The sequence below is a fragment of the Pogona vitticeps genome, chromosome 2 (genome assembly GCF_051106095.1).
Source record: "Pogona vitticeps strain Pit_001003342236 chromosome 2, PviZW2.1, whole genome shotgun sequence".
Taxonomy (NCBI): domain Eukaryota; kingdom Metazoa; phylum Chordata; class Lepidosauria; order Squamata; family Agamidae; genus Pogona; species Pogona vitticeps.
In genome coordinates this window covers 294,295,753-294,314,305 of record NC_135784.1, presented here as the reverse complement: position 1 = coordinate 294,314,305, position 18,553 = coordinate 294,295,753, and the positions used below count along the sequence as shown (strand labels likewise).

Below are 18,553 nucleotides of genomic sequence, written 5' to 3'. Positions count from 1 at the left end.
AAAATATCCCTCTGTTTTTGTAAACTTCATTTGAGTTTAATGGATTTGATTTTTGTTTGAATGTTTACAGCTTGCTATCTCCTAGCAAATTTAGAGGCTTGACTGTTGGCAGGCACCCTTAGGGCCTTTCTCTGCCCAACCAAGCTTTAAGGGTTTCGGGAACATTTCCTGGGAACAAAATGTTTATAAAGTTCAATTCATTGGTGCCATGGTAAGCAAATTGCAGTCTTTGTTTTGCATAAATACAATTCCCATCCAAAAAATGCATTCTTTCAACAGACTCTAAAAGTGTTTTCTTAAGTGTATTTGGGTTTTAAAAGATGTAGATCTGTTTCAAACATGCCATTTGGCCCTTTTCTGTGACAAAGGAGATGCTAGTTGAAAATGTGCCCCTCTGAAGGCAATTTCTCACAAATTCTGATCTGCCACTTTTTTTTCTTCTGATAATGATGAATTGGGATATATCTGCAAAAGCTTGTGCCAGACAAAACATGTCAGTCTTAAAAGTGTCGCATGTGTGTGAATTTGGGGTAGAACTGCATATGAAATGCAGCAAGGAGCTGCCATTGAAAACCAAAGCCCCATGAGGCGCTCATGCCCCATAATCACGTTCTTTTTTGCCTCCAGTAGGGGTGAGGAAAGGTACCTGAAGACAATGAGTTGTGTGTCAATAGCCCGATATAGCAGTTGCTAGATTGCTGTAGCTGGGCTAGGGCAAGGACCAACAGTACACACTGGAACAGAGGCAGGGGAGGTCCCTTGCTTTGTTGAGGCCAGAGGCAAATTGCCCCATACCGGGGCAGGCCTTCAGTGTTGCAGGGGACCAAATTGCATGGCTTGGGCAGGCCCGCAAAACATAGTCATGTCGCAAGACCTGCTATTCCCAGGCTCTCTGTCAGCCATGTTTATTTCATTATTATCTGTATATGGCTTACATAGTTTACAGTAATTGAAGTGCTTGAAGTACTCCATAAGATTTGTTTTAAAGTAAAGCTGTGTTCTGCTAGTGCAGATGACATCAGATTGGCCTTTGAAAAAGAAACACACTTAAAAGTTAATTGAAGGAAGGTGCTTTTTATAGTTACTGTCCAAATAACTTGTAGAATGTTGGGCGGGGAGGGTTATAGACATACGTATGTTTTTCCCATCATAGCTCCCTGCAGACAATACAGTAGCCAGAATCCTGTTGCTTAACATGGTAAATCACACTAGAATAGGCCCAGCCAATGGGAATTTGGTGTGTTAACTCCAAATGAGATGCACTGATTCAAATAGGCCTACAGTAATTGCTGTTTACTTTAGCATAGTAAATTCTCACAGACCCATTAGACCTTGAGGTCATCTGACAAAGTCTCCTGGTGGTATCATGAGCTCCTAAGATCTGCTCTGTAATTTTCACAGCAGGCTTTTAACATGGTAGCATTCCTTTGCATTCATCCTCATTCTTCCGATGCTAGACATTCTCTGGCTGTATTTAAGTGTGTGTTGAAGCTTACCGTTTTTTGCTGGTCTTCCCAGTGTAATTCAATCTATCACGTATTTTTAAAATGATATTGTATTGTCTGGTCTTGTTCTTAAAATGCACCCGTATTTTGGAGATACAGTCCACAGGATCCATATCTGCTGCTTCATTTATTCCCAGTCTGAAAATATTAAAAATATTAAAAGAAAAATCTCCAAAATATGTATTTCTAACTGTCTCATTACCAAAACTGGCCAACAGAGGGATCCAGAGACATGCTATGTATAGCATTCACTATTATAATAGCGTTCGCTATAATCCCCATTTTTCTGCATCCGCGGGGGAGGCTTGGAACCAACTCCCTCTGGATTCAGGGGTCCTACTGTATTCTTGAAATCTCCCAATACAGTTTTTTTTTAAAAAATGTAATCTTATCTAGGATGGGATGGGCAGCCTTGGTGGGCCTGGGGAATGAATGTTCATATCTAGCACCTGACCTAGGCATAGGGTGGTCCATAGGCAGAAAATACACCTTTGGGAAATGGAACGCATGCTGTGGGCCCTACTTTACCTACCCTAATTGAGGACCATGGGCCATGCTGGCTGAAGCTGATGACATAATCATTGCAAGTAACTGGCATGCTTCAGATTGGGAAAGACTGGGTTTGAACGTCAGCCTTCAGGTGGGGAGACCACAGTCCAAATTCTCACTTAGGGGTGGGCCAGTCATACTGCCTCTCAGGTTAAGGTTCTTCTCAGGGTGGTTGTGCATACCTTGCATTGAGCTCCTAGAAGTGAAAATGGGATATAAATGCAGTAATATATTGTATAAAATTCTCTTCAAGGCCTGTTTTGACTCTACTAGTAACTTCCCCGGTGCTTACAAGGAAGTAACAGAGCTGAGTTGAAGCTAAAGAGCAGCTAAAAGAACTGCATGGATTGTAACTCGTTCCCCCCTCTTTCAGTTTCCACCTGGCTGCAGCCAAAGGACAAGGAGAATGCCTCAGGATCATGTTGACACATGGTGCAGATGTAACATCACAGGACGGAACAGGTACTCTGAGTTGGGTGTGTTGCTCCTGTCTTTTTTGGTGTCTCTAGCTGAGTTCACCTTTTCATGCTTGACTTAGACATGAGCATACGGAGATGCCCTCTACCATTTTTCCCCCTGTCTGGTACCCTCCAGATACAGTATGTTGGATTATAATCCTGCCATTCCCAGCCAGCCTGAGCAGTATATCTCAAGAGGACAAGGTTGGAAGAGGCTGCTTTATGTCAAGTCATGAATCTCAGTTGCCTTTTCTGATTAGCAGGGAGTCTCCAAGGATTCAGGAGATGGCCATTCCAACGCTTTTAGCACGGTAGCTGGAGCTGCTGCATGCAAAGCATGTTTTGCCATTAAGCCGTTCTCTCTCCCCTTCCCCCTTTCTTTCTGTCTTCATTGAATTCCGTTTGCGGAGTGCACACCATATGATGTCCATGATTGAAATTAATATCTTGAAAACCAGCCACAACTCCAGTGGTTTTGTAAACAGGATGCAGCATTCTGCAAACCTCTAAATCTTCAATATCATTTTGGTCTGAGCACTGCAAGACCACAGAACGTGTTGGAGATTTATAGAATTTTAAACCATTGTGGACATAAGTGAAGTGCAGTGTAACTTTCGTGATCTCTTTTGGCTCAGTTTCAACTGGATCGTTGTTTAATCTTGTAAGCAGAGCAGAGATAAGGAAAAGATTTGTATCCCCAGATCTTGGGAAAGTGGCATTGTAGAACTATAAGTCTCAGGTAGGCTTTTGGGAATTATAGTCCACTAAAGTCCCTGTTGCAAGCTCTGAGTGTCTGTGGTCAGCACATTATACTGTGTTGGTACACTCAACAATAAAAGCGTTCTTATAGTCTGGAGAGGTACATGTTCCCTTTTAGTAGATATATTGTGCAGTGTTCCAAGTTATAAGTATATTTTAATTTTTAATAAGGTTCCTCAGCATTCTCAGAGGATCTGATATATGAAATTAATTTATATTTATACAGGGCACAGTGCTTTGCTTCTTGCTGCCAAGAACAGCCATCCAGATTGCGTCAAGAGGCTCCTTCAGGTGAAGTGTATATAAATATATATATATATATATATATTGTTTCCTTTCAGCAGTACTTTCCATTTCCCCTGTAAATACTTGTAGGCTTTTAAATTTTCCTTTAAAGCTGCCACTTAAGGAGAGTCAACAGTCTACAACAGAAACTTTCGTATTTACCAATTGCTTTGTGCTGAAAAGATCTTAAGTCTTGGGGGGGTGTTTCTGTTTTAACCCACACTTTTAACATAAACCTTATTTGCCAGCCAATCTTTATGGAAAGCTGATGGAGGAGCTTACCGGTGCCTCAACTTCAGTTAGTAGCTGCCACCCTCTCTCCTTCCTTCATCCATTCAAAATGAACCCAGTTTCAAAAGCAGGGGACCAGGATGATCTTGTGGAGTCTGCCCCTTTCCTTGAATCTGAAGAGTACAATGAATGAAATCTCTCTCTCTCTCTCTCTCTCTCTCTCTCTCTCTCTCTCTCTCTCTCTCTCACTCACACACACACACACACACACACACACACACACACACACACACTTCCTTAACTAGAGTTCTCAAGTATTCCTAAGAAGGAACTACATTTTTATTAACTCTTAAAAGAACAGAGTGTAGCATATTCAAATAAAAGTTACTACAAGGTAGGGAAATCACAGAAAAAAAGTCCCTGGGCACATACTTTAAAAATACAAAAATGGTACAAAAGGAAAACAGAAACACATATAGGCATTTCTGGATAATCAGCACAGCCACACAGACACATCGTCTCTGATATGATTAGCTCATTGCAGCTCAGATTCCACTCACAGTGTCTAATTATTTCTCACCTCTCATTGTCCTGAGATCAACGCTCCCTCATGCCCAGCTGCAGAGAGGAAGGTCCAAGAAAGATGAAGGAAAACCTTGCTGGTAATTTAAGATTCCCCCAGTCAACCTGATTGGCAGATACTTGTAAGCCATCAGCTGATATCTTTGAGTCATCCATAGCATGGACATTGACACCACAAAATACCTTTCTCTGCATATTAACTCTTTCCCACTTTTCTAAGTATGCTTATTGTGAGCTTGTAACATACACATTAGGACTTCTGACTTACGTTACTGGCTAGTGACATATATGAGTCTTCCAAGAACCGGACTTTGGAAAAGCTACTTTTTTGGACTGTCACTTCCAGAATCCTTAACTTTTCCAATTTTTCCATATGATACTTGGATGTCTGATGGGGCTGGTTCAAGAACTTTGCTCCCTGAGGAGATAGATAAAACATGACCTCCTCCCCACTAGACAGAAGATACCGTCTTTCTTCGAAAATAAGACAGGGTCTTATATTAATTTTTGCTCCAAAAATACATTAGGTCTTATTTTCAGGGTTTTTTTTTAAAGGTACAGCCATCTACATTTAATCAAATACCATCATGCCATCTTCTTCTGGTTGCTGCACAGTGGTGGAGGGCACAGTTTCACTTAATTGGGGCTTATTTTGGGGGTAGGGCTTATATGACGAGCATCCTGAAAAATCACACTAGGGCTTATTTTCAGGTTAGGTCTTATATTCAGGGAAACAAGATAATTAAACTGTTACTTGAATTTTGTCGTGCCACTGGTTTAGCATAGCATAGGCATCCTTCAGTCTCGAGAGACTATGGTAACATGCTCTGAATCGAGGAGTGTCCTCTCCAGAGTATGAAGCCCGGGTAAGGTAATATGAAGGATAGGCTGTTACCCAAGCAGCAGATCCCCCCTCTCCACATCGCTGAAATGGTCCAATGGAAAGGCAAGAGCCAATACAACTGGTTCCAGCAATGTCGCAGGAGTTGGCAGAACGACACATGCTGCCTTCGGGACTCCAGCTCCGGATTTTGCCTCGAGGTTAACTCCTGAAGCCTTTTCCATGAGTGGATATAGCCACAAGGCAGTGGAGGTTTGAAATTGGAGTTTTCCTTCTCCTAGATGGGCTGCTTTCCATGGCTGACGAGCCCCACCTACCCGGTGGGGGGTAACCTACCCCACTGGTTATGGGATAGTATTCTTTGGTGAAACTCAAGAGATAGCAGACTGATTTAAGGAGCCCAGGGCTGGCTATGGTCCTGTTCACAGGTCTGTTGGAGTCCAAAGGGATCAGACTCTGTTAGCCCCTAGCATCTGTTATCTAAGGTGCTCACCTCACTTGGCCTTATGGTAGAGCTGGTTGTGCTGCCGGAATTGCAGTTTGCTGTTATGATTCCGTGGTCGTCTGGGATAGCAGTGCAATTTTTTTTATCTGTAACATCTGTGAGGATTGCTTTGGCGTGATCCTAATGAGTAATAGGAGCTGCGGTTGCCAAAATAAACACTGTGTTTATTCTGGAGGGCACTTAATCTGCTAGCTAAAAATGGTCCTTGTCTGAGATGGCTGCAGTCTGTATTTGTTAGCTGATATGAAAGGATAAGTTGTTCTGTACTTTTCATTTGTGTGCTTCAATACCTCTTGTCATTTACCTGTGGGGATCGTTTCACTGATTTTTTTTCAAAATCTGTATGAGTTGATTATATAAATGGATAGGTTTAAGAAAGGCTTTATGATTTCTTTACAAAGAATGTTTCAGTTCTTCATGCCGCTATTCATATCCCTGTTTTGTAGGATGTACTTGTTCCACTTTAACAGGTTGGACTTTACCCTCTCAAGAGACCCTAGAGAGTGGAAATACTAATTTTTGAGGGTGAGAACTCCCAAAATCTCTCAGCCATCTGAGGGAGTAGGTTGTTCTGGGCACTATCATACAAAAATTTCCAAGCTGTCTAGGACACTACAGTTAAAGAAATGAAGTTGGTCCATGTCATGGAAATGGTTGGGGTTTTCTGCCAGTCTTCTAGAAAACTCTAGATGGCTCTCCAGACTTGCACTGCCCCACGCCTGACAATTCTCTGAAAATAGCAATCAGCTTCACAATGCGTTATGTTCCGTGTCATACTAACACACCTTCTGTCTCGTTCGGCAGGCTAAATGTCCACTGGAGAGCACAGACAACTCTGGGAAAACAGCTTTACACTATGCAGGTAATGCTGTTTCTTTCTCCACCCTACCTACACCTTTTTTCTCCTGTGAGGTCCCAATCTCCAGAACAACTCATGGCTTCTGGGAAGGCAAAGTGTGACTATCCCTCTTTTGCACCCTGCTTTCTAGAACATCTGGTTGATCACTTTGGAAGGAAAATGAAGGGCTTGCGTCACTAAGAAGCCTAGGCAAATAATAATAACTGATCTGACTTCTCTTAAATATTTTCTTACGTGAAGACAGTACTTCCCATTCACTACAGAATATTTAACTGAACTGCACTGGACACCATTGTGTGTGGATGCTCAGTTGTCGGATAGGGAAGTAACAGCAACATGGTCAACAACAGCAGCGTTTGTTCTCATGTGCTGTCCAGTTATCAGCTTACCCAAGTTTATTGTGTAGAAGCAGCAAAAATACAGTCCTTTCGTTTGTGTGACGCACAAAGGCTCAGAAAACTCTTGTTGCACATGACTCCATAGATGTTTTAACATCTGTAAAACTAATTCATTTTCTCTGTCTGGTGGCTGCTCCCAGGTTGCTAAATTCCCTTTCACAAGTAGCTAGGCTGATACCTTCCCTGCTATTTTTATTTATTTATTTATTTATTGATGGGAGGCAAAGGCCAATTTCCTTCTGGAGGTTTTCAGCAGTTGCCTGTTAAGGGAAGGTCTCTTAATTGTTTGGCATTGAACTTTTTCAGTATGACTGGTGCATTTTAAAATTGCTTTCAATTCAGAATATTATTATAGTTATTTTATTGTTTATGGTTGTACATGATAATTTATTGCAATTTCCCCCCACACACACACACACATACTGCTTTTGCTCTATTTTTGTATATAACTGTTTTAATTTTGCTGTGAGCTGCTTTGTGTGCCAGTTTTGGGAGGGAAGCTGGATATAAATCAAAGAAATACCTGACTGTCAGTGTCTTCTAAATGTTTTGGGCCACAAATCCCAGCATGCACGCACACATACAGAGAGAGAGAGAGAGATTGAGGGGGTGGGTGGGATGAACACTAGAAAGGGACAGTGATGGTTATGCAACCAAAACATTCATATTGTGGTATTCTAGCTTTGTCCACTAAAATATTAACACTGTAATAAATTTTACTATTATTATAAAGTGGTGAAATATTTCTCTTTATGTTTGCTGCAACAGCCTGGTACAGCTCCCCTGTCTGCAAGATGTTTTTAAGAGTCTTCTAATTTTACACTCTTTTGCTTTTTAGCTGCATGCGGTTGCCTTCAAGTAGCTCAGCTTCTCTGTGAACACAAGTGTCCGGTTAATGTTAAAGATGCGGTACGTAGTGATTCTCTCAAGGGCAGTTTTAATTCTTCTTTTTTTAATGGCTTTTAATCTTTTAGTTCCTAAAACCTAATTTGAAAATGACCAAACTATTAGTTCTGTTCAAGACTGACTGACCCCCTTCTTTTGGGACAGCAAACAAGTTTTCCTTTTAAGTTTCTCACATATATGCCATTTTATGTGCATGATGTTGAACTGGAGGCCTGTGTCTATAAATGTGTGTTTGATGCAATCCAAAGAACTATACAGTATCTCTGTCTGGCTACGGCTGTAACTGTCCGACTGTGTATGGTACCCTCATTTCGCTTTCAGCAAAAAGCATGGAATAGGTTTAAAAAATGGGAAACTCATCTCTCACAAAAGATCAGCTAGCCTGTTTTTCATTTCTGATTCTGCTCCAGCTCTTGCTATCCAGACCGATTGAGTGCAGAATGTTGAGCTTTCTCTGTGATGTTTCAATAACTGATTATATTTGGACTCTTTTCCCCCACTTAGGATGGGAATATACCTTTATTACATGCCATACAAAATGGACACACTGATGTTTGCAAATATCTTTTGGAGCATGGAGCAGATGTCAATTCTAGAGATAAAAATGGAAGGTACAATAAAGCTAACTTACTCAGACTTTTTCAATGTGAACCAGAACTCTAAGTCTCATTCAGAATAATTTCTTCGAGTGAAGCAGTCAAATCAGGATTTAGGACAAATGTAGAAATTAACTTTGCTTGAACTTTATTACAACACATATTGTTTACTTCCAGATATTTAAAAGAGGGTGTTTTTTTAGCCTGCTAGGAAGTCCAGGAGTTTTATTGTTTAACATAGCATTGAAATATCAGAACAAAACAAAATTCAATTTGTGAGCTGTATTAAGGAGGATGTTCTTTCCTTCTTCGGGATATTACCAAAATTTTTCAGTGCAGTAAAGAATGACAACCTTTTGCATTATGGATTCTTCCCAAGACATGCTGGTAAAACAAACATTTCCCTTGTCAAATGCAGCAAAATCTAACCTCTAAACATCATGGAGAAGGAACTCATCTAAGAACACAAACCCTTTTGAAAGGCATGTCATGCGTCTTTATGGTTTGACATGGTGTTTCAGGTTTGTGTATGATCATTCATGATTAATATAAAGAGGAGGAGAAAACAGAAGGTCAAGTGTCTCATGGATGCTTTCTCAATTGTAGTTGGGCAGTGCTAGCCTAACCATGTCATAGGTGGCAAACCCAAGCATCATTAGTGTTCTTGGAATATCTGTTGGCATCCCATAATAGGATCTTAATCGGCCTTGAATTTCACCAACCATCATGGTACAGGTGGTCCAGCAGTTATCAGGTCTTACACTGTGATGCTATCTTGTATTTTCTGAAAAGGAGGACTGGAAGGTTTTTCAACAATAGCTGCTTTGTCCTGGAATTGTTGTCCTTCTCATGTAAGGCTTCTAACTATATTGCTCTTAACAGAGTCCTGTCTGTATCAAATAACTGTTAGCAATGCTGTATAAAGCTGGAACCAGCCTGTTCCAAAATAAGCATGTCTCCCATTCTTAGTCAACCGCTGGGGCTAGCAACTCAAAGCAAAGCAAAGCGTGCTGCTTATATACCGCCCCATAGCACTTCAAGCACTCTTTGGGCGGTTTACAAGTTAATTATGCAGGCTACACCTTCTCTCCCCTCCCCCCCAGCTGAGTACTCATTTTACCAACCTCAGAAGGATAGAAGGCTGATTTAACCTTGAGCTGGCTACCTGGGATTGAACCCTGGGTCGTGAGCACAGTTTTGGCTGCAGTATAGCCGTTTAACCACTGCTGTACTAAACTCACAGCTCCCACTAGCAGTGGCAGAGGTTGCAGTAAGCATAGGCCAAACCCCAATACTTACAAGAGTTGAATTCTTTTTTTATTCATTCATTCATTCATTCATTCATTCATTCATTCATTCATTCATTTAGACCAGGCTTGTCCAACCTGCGGCCCGAGGGCCGCATGCGGCCCAGGTCAGCTCGTAATGCGGCCCAGTGCAATTTTTTTAAAAAATTCCAAAGTTTCAAGTTACACTGCCGGCGCTTGCGGCCGGAATGTGGCCGGGACATGTCACAACAGTAGAAGGGGAGAGAGGGAAGGAAGGAAGGAGTGGGAGGGGAGGGGACAGGGGGGCTGCGTGACTGCATTGCGCCGTCCCCATCAATAGGTGGACCCCCCTCCCGGCCCCATAAAGCCACCGGAGTCAAAGCTGGTAGCCTCTGCTGTCTAAGATCGCAGCTGCCGGTAAGTGCGCTTGGAGCGGGGCTGCCCCCCATGCGGCCCAAACCAAATGTATGTGCAGCCCAAACCAAATTTTCATCTTCTAATGTGGCCCAGAGAAGGTGAAAGGTTGGACACCCCTCATTTAGACTAATACCCCGCCTATCTAGACCAAAGGTCTACTCTACTTCAAATTTCTCAATTGGCATAAGAGTACAAGAAAAGTTTGTTTTTCCTCACTCTGTGCTTAATGCTCTGGTTATCGGCTGTCTTTCCACCCACTCCCAAGTATTTTGTACTGTGACTTAGATAGAATTATGATGATGTATGATGATTTTAAAAAGTTGTTGTACGATCACAAACGCTATATTCAATCTGACAAAGGGGGCTAAAGTCTGAATGCTTATGTCTGTAAAATCTGTTCGTCATTAAGGTGTCACAATACTCTTTGCAATTTTTGCTACATTTGCCTGACTGGCTATAGAATGACTGCTTTTGGTCATTTTGAGCCAAAAGGGACAATCTTTGGCTAGGTTGAATCTGAAAGCGTTTGCTTTGCAGGAGATTAAATGAGCCTAGGGCCAAAAACCTTCACAACATGGTTGGACTGCTTCTCTCATATGGTCATTGTCCTTCCTTACACTATCTGTCTGCTTACACTCCCTAGAACCTCTCTCATGCTAGCATGTGAAGCTGGAAATCTTGCCATTGTAGAAGCCCTTGTCCGAAAAGGCGCAGACATAAATTTGGCAGATACTCTTGGACATAATGCTCTACATTACTCCAAGCTGTCTGAAAATACAGGAATTCAGAGCCTCCTCCAATCAAAAATTGTTCAAGATGCTGGTAGGTCTAAATTCCTAGTCCTAAACTGGGCTGCTTCAAATTTGTTTGTCACCAGCAGGACAGTAATAGAATCTTTATGACAAATATATCTGTTAGAGTTAATGTAGGCCCTCGGGAGGGTTAACTCTGAGATCAGGGTGAAGGACTTGTGACTCCTTATTTCATTTTGGATTAAGTTGAAAATCTTCTTCGCTAAAGGAAAAGTCCACCACTTATGAAAATAAAGCACAAATGCCCCTGGACTGTTAGACCGTGGCCCTAACATTTACTAAAGTTCTGATTTCAGAAGCTCTTACATTATATTGAAATCAGTGGGGCTACCTTCTAAAGAATTGTTGGTTTACAATCAAGAGTGTCATCATCTTAAATTGAGGGAACATATATCATATTAACATAAAATTCACAGTTCTCTTTCTCTCCACCAGATGCCAAGTCACCAACCAAGCCAAAGCAGGTAAAAATGATTATTTATTTAATTATTTAATGATAATTAGCATTGTGCTAATTTGGGGGGGGGAATGCTTAGGAATTAAAATAATCAGGATAGGAAAGTACCACTTATAGGTTGTCAGAATTCAGAGGTATTTGTAGGTTTATTAAGCTCTTGTATCATCTTCTAGTACCTGGTAGATGGTAGTTGTTATCAGAAATGGATATAGGATTCCTCTTTCTCTCCATGAGCCACATGTGGCCCATCTCTACATGTATCATTTGCTGTAAGTCGGTGGACATAGGAACAGGGTACAAAGAAATAGTTAGTGTCCAAAGTTACTGCTGATATGCTGAAAGACCACAAATGGATAAGCTATGACAGGTCAGGTGGGAAGGAGAAAGTAACCTCAGACTGCGGAGAGAATATGAGGACTGGGAGGAAACAGAATTCTTAATATTGTTATGAAAATCCGGTGTCCCACCCAGTGCTTTGGTGTCCCACATGAGATATGTGCACTACTAGTGGCAAACCACTGGTCTGAATGTTTTGACTGCATTTCCTCTTGTAGGACTTTGATTTAGCAGTGGTCTTGTGGATGGGGGTAGATGGGTGGTGTAAGCCAGGATATTTGGCAGGCCAAAAGTTCTCCTTCCCCAACGTAAGGGCCCTCCCTCCCCCACATCAGTTTCCTGATTAAAATATCCTACCCAGAACCTGTTTGCTCATATGAAATCTATGTCAAATTTCTTCAAATGGGTGCTGTTTTAACTGGAAAGCCGTTGTGAAAGGAAGTGCCACAGTTTACTCATTCATTATAGTCCTGTCCTGATTTGGCTGCCAACCGATGCGCACAGGCACTGTTAACCTTTTATAAAAAGCAGGAATAACAAGATGTGTCAGTCATAAAACTCCCACATTATAGATCCTTCCTTCCCCTGTGTTGTTTGTTGAGCACCCCAGATTGGGCATTTGATCACAGAACCGCTCATCTGACTAAGTAAATAACCTGAATTCTGGGAAATGAAGAAACCATATGCATTTTGTTTTCGTCAATCTGCTTTGGGGCCCATGTCTAAAATGTAGTGCTCTATCTAGTCCCCAAGCTGGGTGATTCCTGCATGCTGCCTATTGAGAAGACCAAAATCTTGATAAGAGCTGAAGAACTAAACCTTTCCAGTGACCGGACCTGTGGCTTTTAATTGATTAGTCTCTGATGGTAGAAATTCTCCTAAGGATCCAAGTTGATACATTGAAATTCTGAAGTTTGCCCCAGTTAAGATTTCCGGTGTAGTTGATGTTCCAAGGATTTCTTCTCTCTCTGCTCATAGCTTTTGACAGTAGGGGGTAGTCACTAGTGATAGGAAGATTAACCAGCTGCTTGAGGCTGCAAGGAGCAGGGTGATGGAGCCCACTTTAGTCGGAAAGTGTGTGCTTAGTTAAGTATTTGCACTAGATCTAATGTCCTGGAGCATGAATGGCAAAAGGAGGTCAGATGAGTTCCTAGTTACACGTGTGTAATTGTCCTGCACAGCAATTCCAAAGATAAGGCATGGATGGTTTTGTCACTTTCTTGTACCTTAAAGATGTATCTATATAACTTTTAACACAGGCCTTACTAACAAACTAACAGACCTCCCTTTTCTGGCCTACAAACCTTCCAGCATGATCAAGTCTCTAGGTTAAGTTCAGAAAGAAGTGGAACTCCAAAAAAACGCAAAGCCCCGCCACCACCTCCAGTCAGTCCTATCCAGGTAAAGAGCTGCATCTGACTTCAACACCTTTGCTGTGTGTAGAGAGGGAGGGGTGGCAGAAGAGAAATGCCCCATCAGGAATAGACGGGGTAATTTTGCTTCGCGTGAGTCCTTTTAAAAATATGTGTGTCTCATGTGTCGTGAGTGAATTCTCCTAAGGACATAAATAGAGTAGCCTGTTTTTGAAAACCTGGATTAGTCGACCCTTTACAGGAGGTCTCCTGGGAATAGGACAGGAGGATCCTAAGTTTAGACCAGCGGAGCTTATAAAGGTACGGCTTTCCTCTGAACGTTGACGGCCTTTGCCTATCAACAATGGGCTTAAGATTCCCAGCCATATATAAACCGCTTTGCACATGGGAATGTGTAGCATCTTAACATGAAGGTTAATATTAAATGGGGCTGTTCCTTGGGTGACTGTTTGACTTGCATGCTTGCTGCCCGCTAAAGACAATTGCTGAGTAGTCTTTGCTTACATTGAACTAACGGAAAGTGATGACTTCTACTAGCAAGAAGCAGTTCGTGTCCCTGAAATACATCCCTCTTTTCCAGCTTAGCGACCTGTCCTCTCCACATTCAGCAACTTCCACCCCATTATCCGGGAAGGGCCAGCCTTTCTTTGCTGAACAGGGATCCAAGGTACATTGTTCAGTCTAGCTTTTGATTGAAATGTGAACGCTGCCTCTTGTAGTGGGTCATGTGATGAGGTGACCGAAAGTTTCTTCTACCAGTTGAGCATGCAGTAAGTGTGTGTGTGTGTGTGTGTGTGTGTGTGTGTGTGTGTGTGTGTGTGTGTCTGTTGGGGGTGGGGTGGGGTGGGCAAGCAAGGTTGGGAGGATTTCTGAAATTTCAGCAATAAGGCGGGCAAAGTATAAGTGAAATTAAATGCCCCATAAGACGTTGCATGTTTGTATTTTAACCATTAGATGGTAGAGGTTGGGGTGAATTGAATTGAGACTATAATAAATCAGAGGAGGGGAGGCTTAGTGTTTCTCTGATAAGCTAATGGTACTGTTAAAAACACACAGCAGTCTTAATTGTTTTCAAGAACAACCATGAAACTCAAAGCAATGCATTTGATGTGATGCATTTAGATTCTTTATTTTCACTTTAAAAAACCCTCTGTTTTGATTAGTAGATTTTTAAAAGGAATGGAAATAAAAACTAAGCCATTACAAGTTGACTTTTCTTCTAACACATATTGATGGAAAGTTCTGTGAGATTTTCCATTTCTCTTTTAAACAAATGTTTGTGGATTTGTATTTCAGCAGGAAGAAATCAGTGCCATTCAATCTGAATGCAAGGATGGAATGAGTGATAGTACAACAGGTAAGGCGTAGGGAAGATGTTTAGAATGGCTTCTCAATGTTTCCCCATTCTCTTGTGGAGCTCTGCCAGCACAGCTGATCAGCTAGTAAGATCAGCTGCAGCAGAGTGCTGCTAATTAAAGAATGTCTTTTTCAGTTTTGGGGTGCACACACTACTCATGTTCAATGAAACAAACTCCCATTTATTCCCCCCCCATCAAATCAGATCAGTTCATCTCCTTTATTAAGATCAACAGATTAGATGAATCTGATCCCAGAATCAAAACAGGGGGTTGGACTGGATGACCTTATTTAGACCCCTTCCAACTTTTTGATTAGTTGCAGTCTGCTGCTATCAGTGCTGCTGTCATTCCTGCTGGGTCATTGGTGCTCCAAATGATGATCCTGGCCACTGGGTTCTAGAAGCTGAATTTCTAAGAGCATTTGGCCTTAGGAACTGTTATCGTAGTGGAATTGTCAGACTACTCATAATGGCAGATGGAAAGGGCACAGGGCTTTCGCCATAGCAGTTCTGATGCTTATAGTTACATTGATGTGGACCAGTAGAATTGGGGTTGCTAATATGCAACTTACGGGTGATGTACCTCCCAATGACTTGGCTTCCAAGGGCTCTAATCCCCTACATTTCAAAGAAAAAGAAAAATCAACTAAGAAATCAAAATCAGTCGGACACATAATAATGGAATCAAGCCAGATTTAGGCTATATATCAGGAAAACCTTCTTAACTGTTAGAACAGTACAACAGTGGAACCGATTACCTCAGGAGGTGGTGAGCACTCCAGTGCTAGAGGCCTTCAAGAGAAAATTGGACAGCCATCTGGATTTGGATTCCTGCACTGAGCAAGGGGGTTGGACTGGATGACCTTATAGACCCCTTCCAACTCTATGATTCTATGAAATGAAGTGTTCTGTTCCAGGAAGTCTCAATAGAGCTATGGCTTCTTTTCAAATCATATTTGAAAATAAATGCCTTTTTTAGATGAAACTTTCTTTTAACTCTATTGTATTCTTTTAAATTGAAATTCATTGCGTTACGACAGAAAAACAAGTTTCTCCAGGTGGCGGTGGTGCAGAATTGCCCATTCTTCCCATGGTCCGTCAGTGAGGACTTTTGAGTTTTTCAGGGAAGGTGAAATCATCTGTCAGTCTTGTATTTTTCTCTTTGTGAGATCATTGACTGAAATTCCTAGAATTACATTTGCTACAGTTAAATAGAATATCTTTCAGATTCATAGACATAGTAGTATAATATGCATATCAGACGTACGTGGATTGTTTTGCCAGAAGTGACTGGTCTCTTTCTTTTCTTTCTCTTCTGTTGCTAAAGGTGCTGATAGTTTATTGGATATAAGTTCAGAGACAGACCAGCAAGATCTCCTAGGATTGTTGCAAGCAAGAATTGCTTCTTTGACTTTGCATAATAAGAAACTTCAAGAAAAATTACAGGTATCTATCTTAAACGATTTCAAGCGTCAGAATAGAGAAAGGTTGGCTTCTGTTTGACTTGATACCTGTTTGAAGTTAGAAGATGAATCTGTGGTGCTGGTCCAGAGAATCACTGTTCCCTTTTGATTATAGCTGAAGCCAGGGTCAGGCATTGGTGAAGGACAAGATGGCGTCCAACATTCTCTGTACAAAAATCACCTGAGCAGTTGAATCTTCTTTCAGTATTGGTGATAAGGCCATCTCCTCCATCACACTGGAGGTCAGCAAGGTTAGCTTGGGGAGTTCAAGGCAGGATGTGTGACATATACTGTATATCCTCCAAAAATCTTGCCTCTACATACCAATATCTGCCACCTGAGACCTCATTTCACCTAGTTTGATTTCAGAAGTGAAAAATAGATTGTGTTGGGACTGAATTTGGTTTGGTTGGTTTTTACAAAAAGCTCTGTCATGTGATCTACCTGGTAGAACTTTTGGCTTGGTTGTTGACTAGCGTCTGAATAACCTTGTTTAGAAATGGGTTCTTGGTCTTGACCTAGCAGGGCAGTTCTTAATGTTCTGCTGCTGTGGAGTAAAGCTTTTTGACCACTGGATTCTCGGGGCATGGGAAGGAATCTAGCTTCTTCTGTTCATCACTTGCATGAGGGAAGGGTGAGGAAATGTATTTTTTCCCCTCCAAATTGACATCTTTGTCTCATACTGCCATCTGCTGCATCTACAGGCAAGAGCACTCAAAACAGAAGACGTGGATCCTCCACTGGATTCCTTTCATTCCACTCAGAGGGAGTTTGACCGTTCCACGGACAGGTTAAGCGAAAGCTCCACTGCAACAGCTCAGGATATAAGTTTGTCTTCCTTGAGCTTGGCGCAAGCTCAAGAAGAGGCACTCCATAATGAGCTGAAAATTAAACAGCTGCAAGACAGCTTAAAGGAAGTGCAAAAGAGACTTGATAGTTCAGAAGCAAAGAGGCGGCAGTTAGAAACCCAGCTTCAGTCTGGAGCGGTGGAAACAGTTCACTTGTTAAACAGCTCCGAGATTTCAGAGAACGGTTCTGACCTCAATCAGAAATTGAAAGAAACCCAAAGCAAGTATGAAGAAGCCATGATGGAAGTCCTGCAGGTCCAGAAGCAAATGAAGCTGGGCCTGGTGGCTTCAGAAAGCAAAGAGGCAGACCTGCAGGAGCTTAGGGCGACTTGTGAGGAAGTAGAACTATTGAAGGAGGAGCTGAGGAAAGCGCAGGAAGAGAGCAGGAAGCTTAGAGTGAGAGTGGAGGAGCTAGAGGCAAAACTGGAAGAGAAAGAGAGGAATGCAGCTGGCACCATGTCAGCAGAAGAATGTGAGGAGATGAAAAACTCCTATCGCGTGGTGATTGAAAATATCAATCAAGAGAAGGCTTTGCTAATTGAGAAGTACAAAGAGGGACAGGAGGAGATCAGAAAGCTGCAAGATAAACTGAAGGGTCAGATGGAGTCAAAGCAGGGTGGTGAGGAAAGTGACGAAATGAGGGATGTGAAGAACAAGATGATAAGTGAACTGAACAAGCAGGTCAGTGAGCTGTCTCGGTTGTATAAAGAAGCTCAGGCAGAACTTGAAGACTTCAGGAAGAGAAGTGTTCCAGAGAAGGCAAATTCAGGACTGATATCTCTGGAGGAACATGAGAAACTGATGGAGGCCACTGTCTTGCAGAGAGAACAAGCTGAGGATGTGTTGTTAGAAATGAAGGCTCAATATGCAAAAGTGTTAAGTGAAGCAACACAGCTCCAAAATTTGGTTGACTCTCAGAAGAAGAACTCTGTCTCCATCACTGAGCATCTCCAAGTGGTCACTGCTCTCAGGACCTCAGTAAAGGAAATGGAAGAAGAAATAAACGAGCTCAAAGAGCAGCTTCTTTACAAGGATAGCGAGGTGGAGCGTTTGCAGAAGGAGTTACTGGAGGAAGAAGCGGCTGTGTGTGAAGCTATGGTGCCCAGGACGTTGTATGAAGAGCTCCGGTCTACCTCAGAAGGCGAGGTCAACTCTTTATCATCCAAACTGAGGGATTTAATGAAACAGAGGGAGAACTTGTCCACAGATCTTGCACAGTTGAGGAAGGAAATCTCACAAGTGAAAGCAGAAAAAGAGAGCCTCCGGGCTACCCTGGAAGCCAAGGAACAGGAGATCAAAGGACTGCTTCAGCAGTACCATCAAGCTCAAGAAGAACTGCTTGAATTGAAAAAAGCTTCAGAGAATGCTTCGAAAATTGAGGAGGACAAAGATAAAAAGGTTGGTAGATCTAATGCCACAAATCAGAGATTGCTAATAAGTGTTCCTTGGTCTAGAGCTGGACCCTGGAGAATATGCATTTTAACAACTGATTATCAGAATCACTTGAGCATGTCAGGAACCATGTCATGTTGCTACTTGTCATTGGACCCAACTCACACAAGTGAGGATCCCGAACCTTACTGGACTCTGCCATAGTCCTTTTTGGCATGAACGTAGCTGACAACATTAGTGTAGAAAATTGCTCTTTTCAGGGTTCTTGACCAGCATCCTGATGGTTCTATGGAGACAGCAGACAAAATCAGGAGATGCATAAATATTAAGGGTGGAATCGGTAGATGTGTGCTTCC

At 42.0% G+C, this 18,553-nt stretch overlaps 1 protein-coding gene and 1 pseudogene across 5 annotated transcripts in view; one reads left to right on the top strand and one right to left on the bottom strand.

Annotated features, from left to right (window-relative positions):
• RAI14 (retinoic acid induced 14) overlaps nt 1-18,553 on the top strand; it is a 142,773-nt gene that overhangs the window by 116,081 nt on the left and 8,139 nt on the right. For 3 of the 4 annotated variants that reach the window (XM_072992851.2, XM_072992854.2, XM_072992852.2), the window contains 12 exons: nt 2,428-2,516; nt 3,498-3,562; nt 6,520-6,577; nt 7,811-7,881; nt 8,383-8,489; nt 10,803-10,981; nt 11,407-11,435; nt 13,076-13,165; nt 13,718-13,804; nt 14,434-14,494; nt 15,822-15,940; nt 16,662-18,203. In XM_072992851.2, coding sequence (XP_072848952.2) covers nt 2,428-2,516; nt 3,498-3,562; nt 6,520-6,577; nt 7,811-7,881; nt 8,383-8,489; nt 10,803-10,981; nt 11,407-11,435; nt 13,076-13,165; nt 13,718-13,804; nt 14,434-14,494; nt 15,822-15,940; nt 16,662-18,203 — 2,497 coding nt within the window. The remainder of the gene's footprint in view (nt 1-2,427; nt 2,517-3,497; nt 3,563-6,519; nt 6,578-7,810; nt 7,882-8,382; nt 8,490-10,802; nt 10,982-11,406; nt 11,436-13,075; nt 13,166-13,717; nt 13,805-14,433; nt 14,495-15,821; nt 15,941-16,661; nt 18,204-18,553) is intronic. The other variant, XM_072992855.2, reaches the window with a different exon arrangement.
• Nucleotides 9,071-9,839, bottom strand: LOC110080066 (nuclear transport factor 2 pseudogene; annotated as a pseudogene). The gene has a single exon (XR_013542237.1). The product of XR_013542237.1 is annotated as a nuclear transport factor 2 pseudogene (transcript).